This window comes from Acartia tonsa, chromosome 13, assembly GCF_053477335.1.
Source record: "Acartia tonsa isolate MP-2025a chromosome 13, ASM5347733v1, whole genome shotgun sequence".
NCBI lineage: Eukaryota > Metazoa > Arthropoda > Copepoda > Calanoida > Acartiidae > Acartia > Acartia tonsa.
Genome location: NC_137272.1, coordinates 2,499,324 through 2,519,909, shown reverse-complemented (window position 1 = coordinate 2,519,909; position 20,586 = coordinate 2,499,324). Strand labels below are relative to the sequence as shown.

Here is a 20,586-nt window from a genome sequence, read left to right as displayed (position 1 = left end):
ATTTTTTTTAAGCGGGGGGGGGGGATTCCGGGCGCATTAAGCACTTTGAGAGAAAGCATTATCATAATTATAGCAACAGTTGATACAACTTTTAACGTCTTTAGGTATGGCGCAGTTTGAGCTAAGACTCAAACATATCAACTACCACCAACAAACGAATGTGCACAAAAAAAGAAAGTTTGTGTTGATAAAACAAGCAATAAATATATATAAAGTATAAAGTTTATTAAAAGCAATTATTGATCTTTTAATTATTGTAATAAACCATTTAATCATTTAATCACTTTGTAGCGGGACAAAGGGTCTCAAAAATCAGCCATGTGACGTCATAAAAATGAGGGAGATAAGAGAAGTGGGAAAGAAAACCCCTAAAAAAAGATGGATAATCCCTTATTTTTATGACGTCAAAACTAATTTTTGTGACAATTTGTCCCGCCACTTTGTACCCGGCCTAAAATGCAGAAGTAGAAAAAAATAATGAGTTTGTCTAAATAATGATAAATAACCCTATATTAATAAACCAAGGATAACACTATCCATAAATAGCAAAGCACAAAAAATCATGGGTGGACAAACGGACAGAGCAGAAGTTGACACAATACAATCTTTCCCGATTTTGTATTAATTTTGAGGAACATTATTCCCAGTTACGTCATATAATTCTTTTCCGAAAAAGGGAAGGGGGGAAGAAAATTTCTTCAAAAGAGATGGGGAAAACCCCCTTTTTTCCCATCTCTTTTTTTCTTCCCCCTTCCCTTTTTCGGGAAAGAATTATATGACGTAACTGGGAATCATGTTCCTCAAAATTAATACAAAATCGGGAAAGATTGTATTGTGTCGCAGAAGTTTAGTGGTGGTTATATTAAATAATGATCTTTGGTAAGTTTTATCTTCAACAAGAAATCAATAGTCTATCTTAAATAGTAGCAGAGAAAATCACAAATTCCTCATAGCGTTACAAACGGACAAGCAAAAGTGAATAATCAAGTAGTTTCACTACTAATAATTTTAAGACAGTTATTTGGAGTGTACTTTTATGCATTAATAAGTTACCATAACGACAAACCCATATATGTACTTGGTCAGTGGTCATTTAGTTAAACAATAGTCATTTATTTCAAACTTTCTCATTTTTAGTAGAAACTATATTATAAAAGTGCTAAAAATTGTAATTATTCAATTTAGGGAAGAAAAATGTTCTTTTCTGGCGCGTTTATGATTAAAATTAGATGAAATTACAAATAAGTATATTATGATGAAAAGATTATCTTTAAGCAATCGAAGCTTATTGGTAATTAAGGCATATTACTATTAGGCGTTTTAAAACATGGTCTGGTGATTCCTGTATCAATTAAATAAATCTTTAAAACGTTGCAACTCTTTTATTATCACCAGAAAGTCCGTATGTACATTTAAAAATGATTTTTTGTTTTTCGACTACAATTTTGTATCATATGATTAACCTACTTGCTATCAATCACTAGTACGATATACACACTGTTATAAGAAACTAAAGTTTAAAATGTTATTTCGTCCTTATTAAGCATTCTGTATTTGCCAATGTTCGTTTGTCGCACTGTCTGCTATGTTTTAAAAGTAAATTTATAAGTTTAAATGTATACGAGTCTTTTTGTGGCCCCTTATTTTTTTGCTTTCTTACAAAAAAAAATCCCCCCCCCCCCCTCCAAATGTTTATTTTTATTTCATTTTTCTTTTTAATCTAAAATACGAAACCTCTTGGGGCAAAGCCCCTAGAGGCTAGGAGCGAAGCCGCTAGTTTAACATACAGGAAAAGGTTTTCAAATTATTCTGTCAAAATAATGATCACCATAGTAAAAATTGTAATTTCTACCTTCATCGTCTCCAAAGTGATAAGAGACTTTTCAAGTTTTGCCATGTTATCAAACATTGACAAGGATCTCGCTAACCGCTGAACCGATATGGTTCTCCTTTACAGGGTAGCTTCTCATAGGTCCAAGGAAGGTTTATAACTATTTTGGGGGAGGGTGCCATCACCTTTACAAAAAATCGCCCCCAGAAAAAAAAAGTTTCCTTCCTTTTTTTACTGTTCTATTTAAAACTTAAATAATAATTTGGGGGTAGCCTCCCCACTAACCATAAGTACCCCTAGAGGAAACTAGGGGCGTAGCTGCTAGCATCATATATTGTAATTTTATTCTATAGAAAAATGTTAAAAAAGTGACGCCATGGGGCCAGAGATAACAACTCCAAGTGATAAAATAACTACTTGTGCAAAACAAGCGAAGAAAACTAACTGTAAAAACACAGGTATGTAGTGTGTTATTTTTTAGTAGCGGCTACAAGCGCCCCTAGAGGCCTCCAGGGGGCACTTAAGGAGAAGGGAGTTAAATTCTCCCCCCCAAAGGAATATAAACCTTCCTTAGACCAATTAGAAGCTACCCTGTAAAGGAGAATTATCAATACATACACACAAACACATAGACAAACAGACAGACATCATGTTACTTTATTATAAGGACTTTATTATTCTAAGAAATGAACAATATTCGATATTTTCAATGAATTATCTCTATAAAAATATTAGATAAAATTAATTAATATTAGATAAAATTAATTATGATCATAGATATTTCGGTACTGTCTCTCAAAAAATTTACCAACTCAAGACACCCCCTCCCCCCTTGTATCCAATATAACCTAACCTAAAGAAGAACACTAACTCGAGTTCAGTTGTATTTTCAATTTTTTTCTTAATAATTTCTGGAGGGTTTAGTGTGGTATTGGCTATTTAACCACGATTTTTTATTCGTGGGCTATAAAATTGTGACGAACCCCAAACTGTTCCAGTTTTGAGCAAGACGATTCCTGTGACGTCATATAAAAAGGGAAGGGGGGAAGAAAATCTCTTCCCTTTTCTCCCATCTCTCTTAAAGAGATTTTCTTCCCCCCTTCCCTTTTTCTTTTCCGAAACGTACATGACGTAACTGGAATTGCACTTTTAAAAGTGATACAAAATCGGGACAGATTGGGCTTTCTCATGAATTTTTTATTCGTGGGCTTTAAAACTGTGGGTCCTTTTATTAAATTTTGATTGTTTGGCATCAAACCAGAAGTGTCCAAATCATTATTAGGGATGTATATCAATTCATCGTTCATTGGCTTATCCCTAAAGATCCCTGTTAAAATATTTACTTTAAGATAGTGTTATGTGTGACGTCATAAAAATCAATATCTTTTTTGGGGTTTCCTTTCCCACTTATCCTCTCATCCTTATTTTTTTGACGTCAGACATGACACTTTAGGCTTTCTCTTTTCTTTTGCTGGATGTATGTATTTATGGATATTTTTAAGTTATTTGTTCAGGGTCCACTAAAACTGGTAAAAATGGAGACAATCTGTGCTGGACAGTTGGTGCTGGAATTATTCTGGCCACGGCATTCCTCCTTCCTGCATCTATAGGTATTAAATATTTTTTTGGGGGTGTGGAGGGGTTGAAAATAGAGCGGTTTGATAGTGCAAAATAAGAATAGATGTCAACACTTTTGACGTGCCTGTTCTATTGACGTCATAAAATACCCTATACCCCATCCCTTTTCTAGGGGGTTTCTTTCCCTCTTTCCCCTTCTCTTTCTCCTTACTATGATGTCAATAGAACATGTAAGCCAAACGCAGTGAAAACTATCCCCATTTTGCTAGGGCACTATAGACAGCTACCAGCAAACTTACAGCTGTTTGGCAGCTTAATTATGTCCTTAAACTTATTGATTTAAAGAAATATAACAAAAAATTATAAATATTGAAAATGGCAATTTATTTATAAAGTTGTTTAGCTAATTAAAGAATTAATAAAGTGAAGGGGGAAGGTAAGGAGAGGGACAGATGGACAAACACACACAAATGAATATAGAGAAGCTACTAAATATTTAATATTTTAGGGCAGAAAGTTGTTATAAACATTGATGGAAATTGGAGGTAATATTAACAGATTTATAGTTTAGAAGTATATTAGGATATATAAGTTGGAAGGAATTTTAATGTTAGGGGGAGATTTAAAATCTGCATCAAATTTTAAGGATTTTTTTTACAAAATTAGTTTTTTTGTATAATTCTTTATCTAAAAGCGGAAATGCAATTTAAGTTAATTAATTTTGACTAATAGGATAGGTGGATTAGAAACTACCTGCGCTCTAATTAGTTGAATGATGTACGACACTTAAGCTTCTCCAATCAGAGCGCAGATAGTTTTCAATCCACCAATCACAGATGTCAAAATTAATTAACTTAAATTGTCTTTCCGCTTTTAGATAAAGAATTATACAAAAAACGAATTTTATAAAAAAAATCCTTAAATTTTGATGCAGTTTTCAAATCTCCCCCAAACATTAAAATTCCTTCCAACTTATATATCCTAATGTATATACAGATAACTATCTGCCTCCCATTTCCAAGGATCTTTTTTGTCTGCTAGCAAATTGTTTTCTGATACTTGGAGGTGTTAATATTCCCAACACTATTGGTTGATTTTCAAAGACCCAGGTCCTTGAGATGGGGACCCAGAGTTAGTTAACCCCTTCCTTCTCCAGTGTTTTACTCTAATGGAAACTTTATAATAGAAATTATAAAATTTTTCTTAGGAATTCAATTTACATTCGTATATTTTACCTGCCAAAGGATCATCCAAGTAAGAAGAGAAAAAAAAGTAGTTAGATATAAAGAAAAATGATAATGGTATTAAAATGATGGAGAAAGAGAGAAAAAAAAAAGAATAGAAATTCTTTACCCTTTATATGTTCTAATCGACCTAATGGTATTAAAAATCACTAAGTAACCTTAATCTAAAAAGATTTGAATTGCGGGTAAAGCATTGATACTGCGTGCGTTAGCCCTGCAGAGCTTTCCTATAGCCCCACTCAACCTAACCTAATTATTAGTCCATGGTCAACCCTGTCATCCCCTTGCAACGCCAGCTGCGGAGGAGGTTTTGAGGTGAGGGTCAGGTCATGCACAAACCCCAAGCCACAGGTAAGATTCTTTATTTTACATTTAATCATTATATGTACTTTAGACTTCAGAAGAGTATTTGATGATGTCAAGGTAGCTGTCTACAGTGCCCTAGCAAAATGGGGATAGATGTCACTGCTTTTGGCCTACCTATTTGACGTCAGAAAATACATTATACCCCATCTCTTTTCTAGGGGGTTTCTTTACCCCTTCCCTTTCTTTTTCCCTCTACTATGATATCAAAGGAATGGGTAGGCCAAAAGGACACAATAAAAACTGTCCCGAATTTGTATTAATTTTGAGGAACACGACTCCAGTGACGTCATATTTTTCTTTCCCGAAAAAGGAAAGGGGGGAAGAAAATCTCTTCAAAAGAGATGGGGAAAAACCCCTTTTCTCCCATCTCTTTTTTCTTCCCCCTTCCCTTTTTTTTCTTTTTTGGACAATGGATAGTAAATTAGTTACCCAAAGTTTTATAAACATGGCTTCACATTCATGGGCTGAAAACTTTGGATAATTTTATAATTAGATTGGTTCGTACAAAATAGTAGTAATTTTCTATGTCATTCAAGGATGTGTACATCAATTTATCAGCATTTGTCCTATCCATAAAGACACCTTGTTTAGATATTAAATTTGAAACCTTTTTTCAGATTTTCTGTAATATTTAATGATAATTAAAATGATCACTATTGGGAAAAAATATATATTTGAAACCTAGGCAGTTTCCCTTAGAGTGCCAATTGAGCGCTCTGAAAACAAACAAACCCAACTTATTTTTCAAATTAATTGAAAATAAGGGGTAGGGGGTAGTTTTTTGTTTAATCCTAGCAGGTTAAACCCTGCAAGGTTACGGCATCGCAGACATAGGTTCTGCATAATTAGGGCCCCTACAGAGATAAGACTATAGGAAACAAACTTACCCTTTTCCTTACTTACGTGGATGAAGAGGGTGCTCATTGCTTAACCAACAATTTGAGGGAAAGCACTGAAATCTTTTGTAAGTGAATAACATGTTGTTTGTTTTGGTCAGGGAATGGAGGCCAAAACCTGTGTAGGAGAGAACAAGAAATATTTTGAATGCAATACTGAAGCTTGTGAGATGCAGGTAAATAGTCGTAAATCAAGAATAGTTATTTCAAGCATCGTATTATAAACAGCTTTCCGCAAATATAAAATTTACAAATGTATTAATCCAGTTTTTTCAGCCCCGAGATGCCGAAGGCACGGGCTAAAATAACTGGTTTTAATCTTATGATTGTACATTTTGATATTTGTTGAAAACTGGATATAAATACGTTGCTAGACATAGTTTTTTTCGTATGGATGAGAACGGTTCTAATACACTGGATATTAATCGGTTTCGAATGAATATGTGAATAAATTTTAATAAAATCTAAAACCCTAGTCTTAAATAAATCTAGTGTATTTGTTTTGTCGGCTTTCAGTAAAATCCTTTATTTACATTTCACTTTCAAAATAACCTAAAAATATAATTATTCGTCTGCAAGTCTGTATGTCTATTTGTAACTCTTTGAGTCACAATAAAAATACTTAACCTTAGGAGGTTCCAAAAAGGTTTCATCCAATTCTACTTTACATTTTCTTGTTGTTTTATTGAATGAATAACAGTTTACTGTTCCTTTCAATCTTAGCATTTGATAACTTGTAAAGCTGTGCTTCTAATGTATAATAATTGCGCATGTTGCAGTATACTTTGTATATATAGTGGTCAGCCTGGGCCTCCTGTAGTGCTTACTGTGGTAGAGGAATGAAACTCAGACACACCCTTTGTGCTAGGTATGTAATTAAAAGTCTGACGTAGTATTTTCTCATAAGTAACATAACTGTAGAAAATTCGTAGAGGTAGGGTTTTATTCATAATCCCAAATAAGTTGGGCTATTTGATTTGAGCAATTATACAAGATTTAGGACGCTAGTGGCAAGTTTAGAATTTCAGCTTAGGGATACTTTTAGAATAGCTTAATTTGAAAATAAAATCAATATACCATTAATTTCATGAACAATTAAGGGAGAGAAACGGGCCACTGTATAATTGTGAAGGAGATCAATATTTTACCCACACCAAAGAATGTAATACCTGGAATAAGACGCACTGTCCTAATCCTTGTGAGGGGTGAGTAAAATTTTTTTAGTAGCAAAGCAATTGTAATAATTTAAAACGTCCATTGTTCTATTAGAAATGGTATTGGAGAAACATGAATTTTTTTAAGCTGCTATTCAATATATGCATATTCATTATATAATATACTGGGTCTTTCAATCTATCAGTAATGCTCTTGCGGTTAGCAAAAATTTGAATTGCTTGGTGGCTGTTATAGAAAGACATTTGAATATTCCTTTGATCAATGAGCATCTACTGGACTACTAACTTGGCCCATCAGTCATCCTCTAGATTACAAATAATTATTAGTTGGGAATTCTACCATAAAATTATAGTCAGCCAGCCAGTCTATCAGTAAATCAGTAAAAATCATCAAATTTTAAATGGGCTGATGAAATTTGTTCAAATATATGACATTAAACAATTTATGAATTTTTCTAGTCATTTGGCTACTTGGCTGCTTTTAATATCAGTCCTAATACTTAAGTCTTAACAAATAAATCTAATGTTGCTTAGTTATATATAAAACTGTCATTCATGGTAAGAGTTGTAGGATTACCTTTGCTCATAATAAATGTTTAGGTATGAATGTATGGATTTTGGAAAGTGTGAGGATATCAGCAATGATGAGGATCCTGCAGTTGAGTGTGTGTGTCAGCTTGGCAAGATATTCAATGATGACAGGACTGAGTGTGTTGACCCACCACCCCCTACACCCAGTGAAAGGCCTATACCCACCATGAAGGTAAAAAGTAATTACGTTCTCATAAAATTAATATGATCAAGTAGTCAATAAATTTTTTACAAGCTCTGCATCCAAGCAAAACCACAATTCAATTAAATGTTAATATCAACAATTTTTTTTTTCAGCCTATGGAAAAAGCAATCTCCAAGGGAATAGTTCGAACAGCCTCAACAGTTCTTATCATATTTACCCTTATAACTCTGGTTATATTTGCTTTCTTCAGAATTTATGATCCTGCTAGGTAATATGGTTATTGGAGCAGCTACTCTTTAACTAGGATATTTCTGTAATTCATTGGACTGTAGTTTACACTGGTAACCAAAGTTACATAACCAACCATCTTATTTCTTGGCTCAAATGGGGTACTTTTTATTAAATTTTCATTTTGTCCAAATTTTTTAATCAATCATTTTAATATACAAAAAAGAATAATTTTAAGAATCATTGAGGATGTATCTCAAATTGTTTTATCCCTTGAGATCCTTGGATACACCACAATAGCCATAAATCTACCTAATTGAAATTAAAATTTCATTCACTGAATACATCAAAAGTTTTCAGTTTTATTTTATATATAAAATTTAGCTTGTAGCTGTTTTTTCCATTTTCCATTTATTTAATGATTTCATCTTACTTTAGGATGACGTTTTGTTTTAATTAAAAATCAATAAAACTATCATAAAGTACAGTTGCTTAGAATTAAGATAAATTATTTTCAATTTATTTTTTAAGAAGGTGGGAGGGGTGGGGGAGTCAGTTTCACATTCAGGGAAAGCACCAAAATTTACATGAGCTAATGAAAACATTGTTTTATTTTCAGGGTGATTCAAATGAATATGGAAATAGCTTTGGTGCTGGCCCATATATGCTTGCTTTCTCAACCTGATGCTAAAGAGGTTACCTTTTAATTCTTGTACAGAGTAACATGATGTCTGTCTGTTTATGTTTGTAGCAATGGACCTTGTTAACCAATAAATTTTGGTTTCACAGTAAATCTTCCAAGAGAACCAATTCTTTTGTGGAAGGGTCCCTCCACTCTCCATCAAAATCGAAGAAAATTGAAGAAAAGGTTAAAAGGGAGGGGGGGAGATCCCTGGAAGGTGTTTGTGCTTGACTAAACCGCCACAAAATTTATGGAAATGAATCATAGTGATCTGTTTAACTAGGATAACATTAAAGAAATTAGTAATACAATTTAATTTATGGTGATTACTTATCTTTTTCAAAATATGAGGTAATATTCATTCTAATAGGTGCAGGTAATGCAGGGATGTAGGGATGGGACAATGTATTTAAAATTTATTGTTTTGGCTGTCTTGAACTTTGATTACTAGAAAAAAGAAAACTTTTTTTATTTTTGTTTACCTTAAATTCTTTGGGTGCTAGGACCTTTAGGACCAATCATATACTATACACATCATTATGAGACAGAGCTTACCTTATGTTAGATATATTTTTTAATTTTCACTTGATTCTAATTATCAAAATATGATAAAGATTGCAACAGCTTAAAATTTGTCATTTTTCTGGTTTTAGAAATAATTTATTTGGAATATTTTTTATTCAGAACTTAAAAATTTATTAAATTAATTATTGTATATTCCTTCTAACCCTGAGATAATTGGTTTATTAAAGTATTTTTATCATCATACAAGGTACCTAGATAAAAAAAAATCCAGTAAAAACTTGAAAAAAGGGGTTTAAGTTGGTTGTGAATCCCACAAACTGCTTTGTTTTGTTTTTAAATTTAAAGATATTGTCATATTTGCTGTAATAATGAATATTGTATATGACACAAAATAGTTTTTTACAGAAAAGTGTTGTATAATTTGAATTTGTATTGTTGATAATCCTATTTTCTTCAGTAGTGTAAAATCTCCTTTTGTTGCAATATTATATGAATAATATATTGCAGGTATCAGTGAGTCGAAATATTTTTTAAGTAAAAGAAAAAGTACTATATATTCCTTTAAAGAATCATTATCCAATTATGTAATTATCTTGAATATAAGAGAGTTTCATTCCAGTAGTTACTCTTGTTTGGAGAGATGAAGTCCAAACTAGTGATATGTTTGTGTATAATATTAGGAATTGTAAATATACCTATGGTACCTTATCAAGTGAGATTAGTAGCATATTCAATGATGATTCTACCTAGTATAACTGCTTCAGGTCAAGAATATACTTAATTATGATGATTTACAGGTTCCAGGACAAATGCAGGAGTCCCAAACGTTGGAGTGGACAAACGCAGGAGTGTTAAAATATTAATTTTGTTAAGTATTTCTGTACAGATTAGGTTAGGTTAAAATATGAATGAACAAATAAGCCCCCCACAGGGGTTAGGCATTTAAAAAACCTATAAGGTGGTCTAAAATAGGTTAAGTGTCCACTCCGATGTTTGTCCACTCCGACGTTTGGGACTCCTGCGTTTGTCGCAGGACCGATTTACAGCTTGCTAGTATTTTTCTAGGGGAGACAAAAAATTAAATTTCTGGAATATTTTCATATTTTTTTTGCAATTCAACTAAATTGGCTACTTTCAATTTTAAAAGTGTATTGTCTCTTTTTGAGTGTTTATTTTAAGTTTAGTTTTTTATAGAAATTTGTATATCCTTCTTCCAGCTGTAATATATGCCTACTGCAAGAGCCTACCAGCTGCAAATTTCACCCTTCTGACATCTGCTACAAAATCATTTATCATCTGGATGATATTTTCCACCGTCCTTCTATATGGATACTTGTTTTGTGCTGCACTTTTCTGGGATGAATTGAGAGATAGTTGGGACACCAATGGCAATGTTACTTGTTATTTTAACCCAGTTGGGAATTTATTATCATTATATCCTACCATGGCTGGCGTGGAATTTATGATGCTTAGGACGTTTTTTGATCTCTTTCCTTATCAGTTTTTAGCTTTGAATCATGAAGAATTGAGTCTGTATCTGGAATTATCAATACCAATCATATCATTAATTCTACAGATACTACAGTATCTGATTCATGGAACACTTTGTACCCGTAAAATTGCAGTATTGGCACTCCACTATAAGATAGATATGAACTTTGATCCTGAAGAAATATTCTTTGCTAGAAAAGGTGTAGACTCTGTGCCAGGTTTATTAATCTTCATAACTTCATTGATAAGAGGATCTAATTTTATTTACAAGAAATTAAAAACTTCTGAATTATTTAAATGGAAGAGAAATCAAGTTAGAATAACACCTAAAGCAGATGTTGTGCTGGATGTTTTTACTATATATGATCCAACTGAAGAAGCTAATGAGAATGATGATCACAACCCTGTTGAAAAAACTGCAGAAGTAACACCAGCAAGTAATGGACCAAGTAGGACTTTTGATACACCAGTAACTGTAAACACTTCCAGAACTGCTTCTTTTCTGATAAACATGAGAAAAAGTATTATGCTTAGGTTCCAGAAAACTCATGGACAATCTGGTGATTCCTCTTCAGTTCATAAAGCTGTTGGCCCTTTGGCTTGGCTGTTCATAATCATTGCAGTCTTTTCCTTTACTGTATGGTTAACAGACAACAATTCATCTATTAGAAGCATTTATCTATTTTAAGTTGTTGCAGATTGGCTGTTCTTAGTGGTTCCAATTTATTGTTTTCTAAATAATAAAGATATAACTAGCTTTGCTAGTCTCAGATTTATTCAATTTAAAGCCAGATTTTATATATTCTAGTTTATAAACTATTAAAAAAAAGACAATTTAAATCTGAAAAGTTGTTATTAAACCTTAGATTTTGTGATTAAGTGTATAAATGTTTTGTCAAGTATTAATTCAATACTATTGTGACTATTGTGATAAAATTGTCAGATTGATTTTCTTTTCTTTAAAGTTATATATAACTGTATTTGTGTTACTCTCTCAATATTGCTTAGATTGGTATCTGTAGATTGGTTTCTATTCTCATCCACATGTTCTTTACCACCACCTTTGTTTTCATGTTCTTGGAATCTCTGCACACATACAGGTAGGTTTTAAGATTTTAAGTGTATTCATTATTGTCTCTTTAGTAAATTCACGACTGTAGCATAGCACACAGCACATCTGCTTGTTGTCGTGATGGTGATAGTTTTAAATCTCCTAAAACTGTGTCATAACTAAAGACATTAGAATTGTTTCTACTGCTTCTACATCAGTTGCACAACATAAATAGTTTGAGTAAGGGGAATTTCATGGATAGAAAATCATGCACTATGTCTATAGGCTATCCCAAGCTGCTCACATTGTCTCATCAACAACTTTTCAGCAAGTTAGCAGAAAACACCAAAAATAGTTTTTAGATATATATTATTTATTTTAATAAAACTGATACAAGCAATAGGTCAGCTAAATAGTTTAGCACTTTTAAAGAAAAGTCTCCTTTGTAGCTCAATCTAGAGTGTCAAAAAAAAGTATAATTCAATAACATAATCTTATGGTGATATTTTATCAGTTTGGTTGCCTATGTTGTAAAGAGAGATGGTCTGCTGACAAGATGGCAAAACTTCTTCACTGGTTGGGGACTTGGTATTGGTATCACTCTCATCAGTGTTACTTTTGAATATAAAAATTATGGAGGTAATGTATATAGTTAAAATACGATTTAAATTTGCTTTCTTTAAAGATTCCAAAATTCACTAGATTGAATTATCCAATACTGATTCCTTTAAATAGACAAGGAGACAAACTATCTAAAAGCAGTCATGGGCCTAGTAGATATTTAAAATATATAGTCTTGAATATTCCCTTACGGTGTATTTTCCGTTGAAAAATAATATGGAAAGTCTGGAAACTTAAAATAAGGGGATCCGGGGATATTTTTATACATGAGAAGTATTATATTTCACGAATATCATATTATTAGTCCTCTTATCATGTATACATAAACTACTCTATTTCTTTCTTTGAAAAATATTAAAATTCTTAATATTTTTTGACGGTGTACTTCGTACATTAATACTTAGATTTGGAATATAGTATTTTTTTACGATATATATTTTTATTTCTTAAATAAATCACGCAATCTATATTTGACTTTTAAAAGTTAAGTTCGTTAAATATTAAAATTTAAAACAATTCCGATATAAAATTTACCAAATATAAGACTTTTAGGTTTTTTAACACTTCAAATTATGAAATTTGTTTTATTAAGATTATATATGATAGATGCCTATTGAGTATAGGACCTGTCAAAACATAAATACAAGGATATTTCAATTGGTTGGTTAAAACTAGCAGTGTCTTAACTTTTCAACCAAGTGATGATTTTAAATATTATCATTGGGTATATCTAACATTGTCTCAAATAAAGGTAAAAGTTAATTTTTGTTTCTATAAATGCTCATATTTCAACTTCCTATTGTAAAGGATTATAGGGGGTGCGGTGTTCACAGGGATTTTACCCCCCCCCCCATATTCGATTGAATATGATTTACTTTACAGTTTACTACCATTCTCTGACAAAATAATAAAAAAGGTGAAACAAGGCCAATAAAATCTAAAATATTACATTTATATAGTTCATAATTCTATAATTAGGTTTAGCCAGTTAATTATTAAACAGCTTCCTTAAAATTAAGTTATCCATCTTAGGTAAGCTTCATATAGGTCCCCGTATAGTTTAAGGGAAACCATAAGGGATAAGACAATGAGCGATAAATTTATTTACATCCCCAAAGATTGATAGTGGTTGAAATATTTTGATGCTCAACTTAATGAACAAACCATTAAAGTCCCCAAAGTTGTTAAGCCAATGAATAAGTAAACGTTATCATAAAAATTTGAATTGACAAAATTGTCCTATAGGAAGAATTATTAGGGGGGGGGGGGGATGTATGAAGTGAGAGAGAATGAGTGTTTATTTAACTCCTCCACCCCCCGCCCCCCCCCCCCAGAAATGCTAAGATTGCATTCCTAAGATACAGGGATAGAGCAATAATTCAGACCAGAAAATTGTAGACTGATCATTAATGATATTGTCTTCCTATTGAAAACTTCGGATCATGTAACTTGTAGATGCAGCGCTGCACTTACAAGTAACATGTTGTTAAGCCATCAAATAAGAAAATATTATAAAACTTTTGGGATTAGTGTAATAAACATCCCATTGTCCCCTATCTCTTTGAACTTTGAAAAGTATATTTGATGAAAATCTTCGTAAAAAAATCCGACATAAATCTTTAATAGTAACCTTTTTATAGACGAATGTTAGGAGTTATACATTATAGAATTGTAGAATAGCTTTGCTATTAAAAAGTTAAGTAGTATGTAGTTGAAATATTGAGAAGATAAATAATATCAATGGTCAGGTTTTAAGCTAGTTTCTCTATAAAATATAAGATATCCCTAGGAACATGGGACGAAGCTACTAGTAAGTTAGTAAGTTTCCCCTCCTTCCCCTAACAAATTTTAGTTACAAGAAACAAAATCCTTTTAAGTTTTGCTCACTAATTGTTTTCCCCTTTTTTAGTGGCACAGCTGCTCTATAACTAGGTTAGGTCAGTCTAAAAGTCAAAATATCTTGCAATCAATATTAAGAAAAATCAGGGTTCAAGAGATAAGACAATGGCCAATAAATTGATGTACATCCTCAACAATGATACACAAAATTACCTTCTATGAATATGTCACTCTCTAGATTAAATAACTTAAACTACAATACACAAATAATCTTGTTGTATGTATTTCTATCAATGATTTTGGATCTAGTCAACCTTGTTCTATTATTGCATGAAAGGATGGGGGAGGGGAGGGGAGGTCATGTTATAATTATCAAATTACGGTGGAATTTGTTCCACTGGCAAGAAATTTTGGTTTTTTGATAACTTGTTTACCCCATCCCTTATCCTCCTTCCCCACTTTTGCTTTCATTACAAAATTCTTCCATTCAATCTTAACAACGCTACTTAATAATATAGCTCACCAAATTTAAACATGAGCTGACGTTAAAATCGGAAATACATATCATTCATTATGAAAATAATATATCCAAGTGCGTCTGTCGATAAAAAGAGAAAGACGCAGTCACTCATTTAGCTCTATATTTTAAATTTTAAGTATAAAAATATCGTTTTCGGCTATTCCTTGTCCGATTTAGGCTTTTAATTATATCCTGTCCGAGACAAATTTAGATCCGTTGACTAATCAAAAATCGTTTCAGTTAGAGGTGTACCCAACGTCTAATTTTATTGCTACCCAAAGTCTTATAACTACGTTGCAATTATATAAGAAACCCTAAATTAAGTTTAACAAAAGGAGTATACTACACATTTAAATCACGCCCCCACCGCGTGGTTTAGTTTGGCACTAGTTTGTTAGCAACCCAAATTACAATATGACGTCTATTTGGGGGGGGGGGGGGGGAATGACATGTATACACGGGTCATTTAATGTGATTTAGATGTACACTTGTACATTTAAATTATGCTTATTTTGATATTCCGACCATAAACACCAAAAATAGAAAGACAGAAGGACATTTCAAAATATAGAGTAGCTTCGAAAGTTTGGAAAGTCAACTCCTAAGTCTAACCCAGAAGAATGAAGGGATAATAAATAAAAGTAAAAGTTTTCCTCCCCCACAATCTACAATACAAAGTAGAATGATGTCTGTCTGTCTGTCCCTTAAGATCTTTGTAACTGCTGGATTCTACTCTTCAGGGAATATACCTACTGGTCCTGTGGTGGTTTTAGGCTATTTTCTTGTGTGGGGGGGGGGGGGGACACCATCAACAACCCCCAAAACCTACGTGATATTTTGTTAGCAGAACTAATCAGGGCAAGTTCCAACCTTCTCCCAATCACACCTAACACATGTTTTTGTAGTTTTACAATATACATATACTAGCGGTTACGCCCCTAGAAGCCTCTAGGGGTACTTAAGGTAGGAGGGGAAAAAGTCGACCTCATCCCATTTTAATATTAAGTTTTGAAAGAGTAAAAAGATAATATTTTGGGGGGGAAGTTTAAAACCTTCCCAGGACCTGTAAGAAGCTTTACTGTAAAAGAGAACAATACCGGTTCAGCGGTTAGCGAGATCCTTCGGGACAGACAAAAACGCTTACTACTTTATATAATAGGATAATTAAAAATACTGCTCCCCCCCCCTCCAATTATTTATCATTACTTTTTACACTATCTACTTTGAGAAAATTACAAGGATAACAACATCCATAAAAGCGAAGCTCTAAAATGGAATGACTGATATTAACTTTTGTAGAGTGTCAGAACAAATTAAGCATAATATTTTTGGATTATTTTTGACAAAATTATACGTTATTTTTTTTGTAAAACTGTTAAATACAGAATAATGTTAAAAGGACAGACCTACCGACCCTAATTATAGAAAAGCCCTGCTTTATAAAAAGTAAGGTTGGACCGCGCCTTGCTCATATCAAAACCTCAACTTCCTGTTGTTGTATTAGTAAAGAAATATGGGAGGGATATTAAATTAATCTAATGATTTTATAAGTTTAAATTTTTAAAAGCGAAGCTTTTCTATAATTAGGGTAGGACCGTACGTCCGTCCGTCCGTACGTCTGAGATGGATAGCTTTTTTCATTGATCAAAATCAGAAATCAAAATACCAAAAATCAGATCAATCAGATGATTAGATCACATAAAAATTTGTTGTTAAAAAAGTTAAAAAATCAACATGGTTAAAATGGACGTACGGACATTTTGGTAATGATTATAGAGTTGCTACGCTTTCTAAATCGTACCTAACTACTAAAGTTATCACCATGATTATTTTTCCATGCTTCTTAGTTAGTTTAATATAATTTCTTGTATTCATTCGAATCCGGTGGATAGGAACCGGTTCTCATCCATACGAAAAAACTATGTCTAGCATCGTATTATATCCAGTTTTCTACGAATATAGAAATGTACAATCATAAGATTAAACTAGCCCCGAGTTTTAATCTTATAATTGTACATTCTATAACCGCGGAAAGCCGTTTATAATACGATACGAGAAATAACTATTATTGTTCATTTTCTTTAAAGACAAAATTATTTTCATATAATTTAATATAATGTTAAACATCAGTTGATTTTTAAAAGCGAAGCTTTTCTATAATTAGAATCGGTCCATTTGTCCGAGACAGATAGCTTTTTCCGTTAATTTAGGCATGTTAGAATTGTCCTATATATTTCTTGCAAGGTGATTTCTGTAGTAATTAGTTAGGATTGAGAAACTCTATAATCATTACCAGAATGTAAGTACGTCCATTTCAAACATGTTAATTCTTCTACTTTTTAACAACAAATGTGATTTAATTATACGATTGATCTGATTTTTGGTATAATGATTCCTGGGACAACAAAGTACAATATTATAAGAGAAACAACACTATAATGAGGTCCTCCTAAAAATCTGAGTATGTCCATAAACATTATCCTGTATCAAACAGTTTTTCAAAAAATTTAATTACAATTTTGCTTTTACTCTTATACATTTATACTCTGATTATTCAGTTCTGACACTATATCAGTGTTAATGTCCGTTTGTCCTACACTTTCAGTGCTTCGCTTTTGTGGATGTTGTCATCCTTGTTTCTATATATAATTTTGTTTGTCCATAAAGCCCATAACAGATTGATTTTTAGGGTGATAGACACGTCCTTCTTGTTTCAAGCCTTTTATAATGACTCATATAACATTTCAGCTTTTTAATTTGAATTTAGGTTACAATTACGCAGCAGTCTAAGTAATGATTTCTCCCTTCCCCTTCCCTACCCCATCCCCTCCCCTCCTAATGAATTATCGAACTAACCACCAAGGGAGTTCACTGTTAGCAATCTAAATAGACCACTATTTCTCCCTTGTCATAATATCCACGTATATATCCTTTTCTACAATAGGCAAATGTATGTGTGATTGTCCAATAAGATCTCATAATTGTCTAGACCCTGCAATAAATTTGTCAGTACTATGTCAACATAAGTACCTATGTAGTTATATTATAAAAAAGTTAATATGTCAATATTATCTTTATATTCTTTTAAAACAGCCTAAATCAAAAGTGCGACCAACCGAAATCAGTTGGTTTAAGAGAACACCAACAAAGTTCAAGAAAAAGGATAAAAATCTAGAATCCAAATGGATAAGTCAATGGCCGAACAATTGATTTACATCCCCAATCATGATATACAAAATTTTCCCTTCTGTAGATTACAATTGGTGTTTAAAACATTTTGACACTAAATTAAATGAATTAACCAATCAAAATTCAATTTATTGTTTAGGTCTTGGGATGTTTTGAAGCAATTTTCTGATTTCCCTAGCATTCGGAATTACATAGTTCCTAGATGTAGGAGGCGCAGCAGATATTTTACTTTACTTAATCTATGAGAAGCCTCTTTAATAGAATTATAAAGAATACAGGACTACAGCCCCTCCACCCCCCCCCCATCTAAGGTAATATGATATGAGTTGTCCATCTGAAGTCTATTATTAGGTTTGTTTGTTTTTTTTTTGGGGGGGGGGAGTGAGGGAGGCTTATGTTCATAGCTTAGACATTTTAAAGGCGAGGCTTTTCTATAATTAGGGTTGGTCCTTCCGTCCGTCACAAATGGATAGCTTTTTTTTGTTAATTTAGGCATGTTTGAGATATCAAGCAGTTTTTCAACAAATTGACTTACAATTTTGCTTCGACTCTTCTGACACTATACAAGTGTTAATATCCGTTTGTCCTACTGTATCAGTGCTTCGCTTTTATGGATCTTGTAATCCTTTCTAAAATTTTCCATGACTGAGTATATACATTTCATACATTTCCCCCCCCCCCCCCCATAAAATGGGATTATCATCATAAATTATTAATGGGGGGTGGGGGGAAAGAAAGGAAGGGGTTGAACATAGGAATAGTGTGATCAACAGCTCATTGTCCCCTCCCTCCCTGGATATTAATTTATCCGCCTCTCTTTATGGCTTATAGCCTTATCCTTTTGCAAAATGAGGGTTTATGGATGTTGTAATCCTTGTTATAAATTTTCCTGACTTTCCCTTTTTATGTTTTAGGTTATGTCAGTCTAAAAGTCAAAATATCTTGCAATAAAAATTAAAAGTAAGAAAAATCAGGGATCTTAAGAGATAAGGCAATAGCCAATAAATTGATGTACATCCCCAACAATGATACAAAATATGGTTCTGATATCACAAAAACCAATCAACCAATATTATTTTTTTTTATAATTCATTCTATAAAAATAAAAAACTAATTATTATTTAATTTATAGAAAAAAAACAATATTAATAATAAAACATTGAAAACTTAGGTGTAAAGGTTTCGTGTTCTTTCTAGACAAAACTTTATTGTCAAATTGTCAAATTTGGTAAATTTTTACGAAGGGAACAAATAAATTGGAGAATATCAGTATTTATTAACTGTCCACATCGTAAAAATTTATTAAAGTTTTCAATATTTTTGTTTTAACCCCTTTTCCAATGTCTTATCAAGCGAAGTTGACCCGTTAAGAGATAGTGGAATTGTGGTATTCGGCAACCGTGAGCCATGCCTATGGCAACCCTGACCTGGGTTCGGGGAAGGGCCGAGGGCCCTCCCCCGAGTCCTGGGGAAGGGGTCTGCCGACCCCCTCCCTATGCCTAAAATTAATGATAGATTCTGACAGCCTTATTATGGTTAAGCTGTATTGTTAATTCCCCCCAACCTTTCCGGGGATGGGGGATCATTATTGCCCAAACTGACTATTGTATATGTATTATATTGATTCTGTTTATGATTACTTATTCCTATCTGTGTATTTATTGTTTGTTGTATATAACTTTAGTAAACCTTAGACCCTGAATAAAGGAACAACTGAATAGACTCTGTTTATTATTTAGTGATTGCTAGAGAAGCGTAGCTTCTCTATAGTATAGGTGTCCACGTCTGTTCGCACTGCCGTAGTCATTTGAACTCTGGTGTCTGCCATTTATCCTAGGCAGATACCACAACTTTTGGTGACAGCTGTGTGAGATTACGGCAAACCACAAGTGTAGAGCAGACGCGCAGCTGAGGCTAAGGTACTCCCAGCAGTGAAACTGGCAAAACTGACACAAGCAACCTGAATTACCCACCCTGGATAGCAAGGTCTAACTCTGTATCCGGCAGTCGTGGAAGCGAAACCTAGCGAAAGACCACTAAGTGTGGCGGAACCCGAGCTGCGGAGAGTAGCGAAATCGGACGAGAGACTGCGGAGAGCAGCGAAACTTGACGGAGAACCGCGAGAAGCGCCGACATCTAACGGAGAATTGAGCGCTCAAGGGCTGAAACAGGCCTGCGGACGGGCTGAAACAGGCCAAATAAGTGCAAACGGCTGAAAATAGGCCAACATTTACTGCAAGAGATAGCAGGATCCGAACCAGCGGCGCTGCAGGAAGGGACATTCCCTGCCGCCACCAGCCGGATTCGGATACACGGCGCTGCAGGACGGGACATTCCCTGCCGCCGACAGGCTGAAACAAGCCAAATAGCTGCGAGCTGCGAGCAAAAATACGAGTAGTGTACCAAGTAGAAGAAAAACTACGTTAACTCCAAGTATCCTGAGAGGCTACAGCGCAGCCACCCATCTAGAAAACAGATATTATATCACAGTTTAGGGATTACCACCCTAGTGTGAAAGCTGAACAATAGATTTATGAGCAAGGCTTGGTAAACAAATTTGTTGTGTATTGTGATAAAGCTAAAAATAGAACAGGCTTGGTAAGCAAATTTGTTG

At 33.4% G+C, this 20,586-nt stretch overlaps 1 protein-coding gene across 1 annotated transcript in view; it reads left to right on the top strand.

The window, feature by feature from the left end:
* Positions 1-2,146: 2,146 nt before the first annotated feature.
* Positions 2,147-20,586, top strand: part of LOC145304502 (uncharacterized) — a 37,037-nt gene continuing 18,597 nt past the window's right edge. The window contains exons 1-12 of the mRNA XM_080146386.1: positions 2,147-2,289; positions 3,346-3,441; positions 3,918-3,954; positions 4,914-5,004; positions 6,017-6,091; positions 6,713-6,783; positions 7,016-7,120; positions 7,691-7,853; positions 7,979-8,094; positions 8,674-8,749; positions 11,761-11,852; positions 12,318-12,442. Of these exons, the coding sequence (XP_080002512.1) occupies positions 2,208-2,289; positions 3,346-3,441; positions 3,918-3,954; positions 4,914-5,004; positions 6,017-6,091; positions 6,713-6,783; positions 7,016-7,120; positions 7,691-7,853; positions 7,979-8,094; positions 8,674-8,749; positions 11,761-11,852; positions 12,318-12,442 (1,129 nt within the window). The 5' untranslated portion in view covers positions 2,147-2,207. The remainder of the gene's footprint in view (positions 2,290-3,345; positions 3,442-3,917; positions 3,955-4,913; positions 5,005-6,016; positions 6,092-6,712; positions 6,784-7,015; positions 7,121-7,690; positions 7,854-7,978; positions 8,095-8,673; positions 8,750-11,760; positions 11,853-12,317; positions 12,443-20,586) is intronic.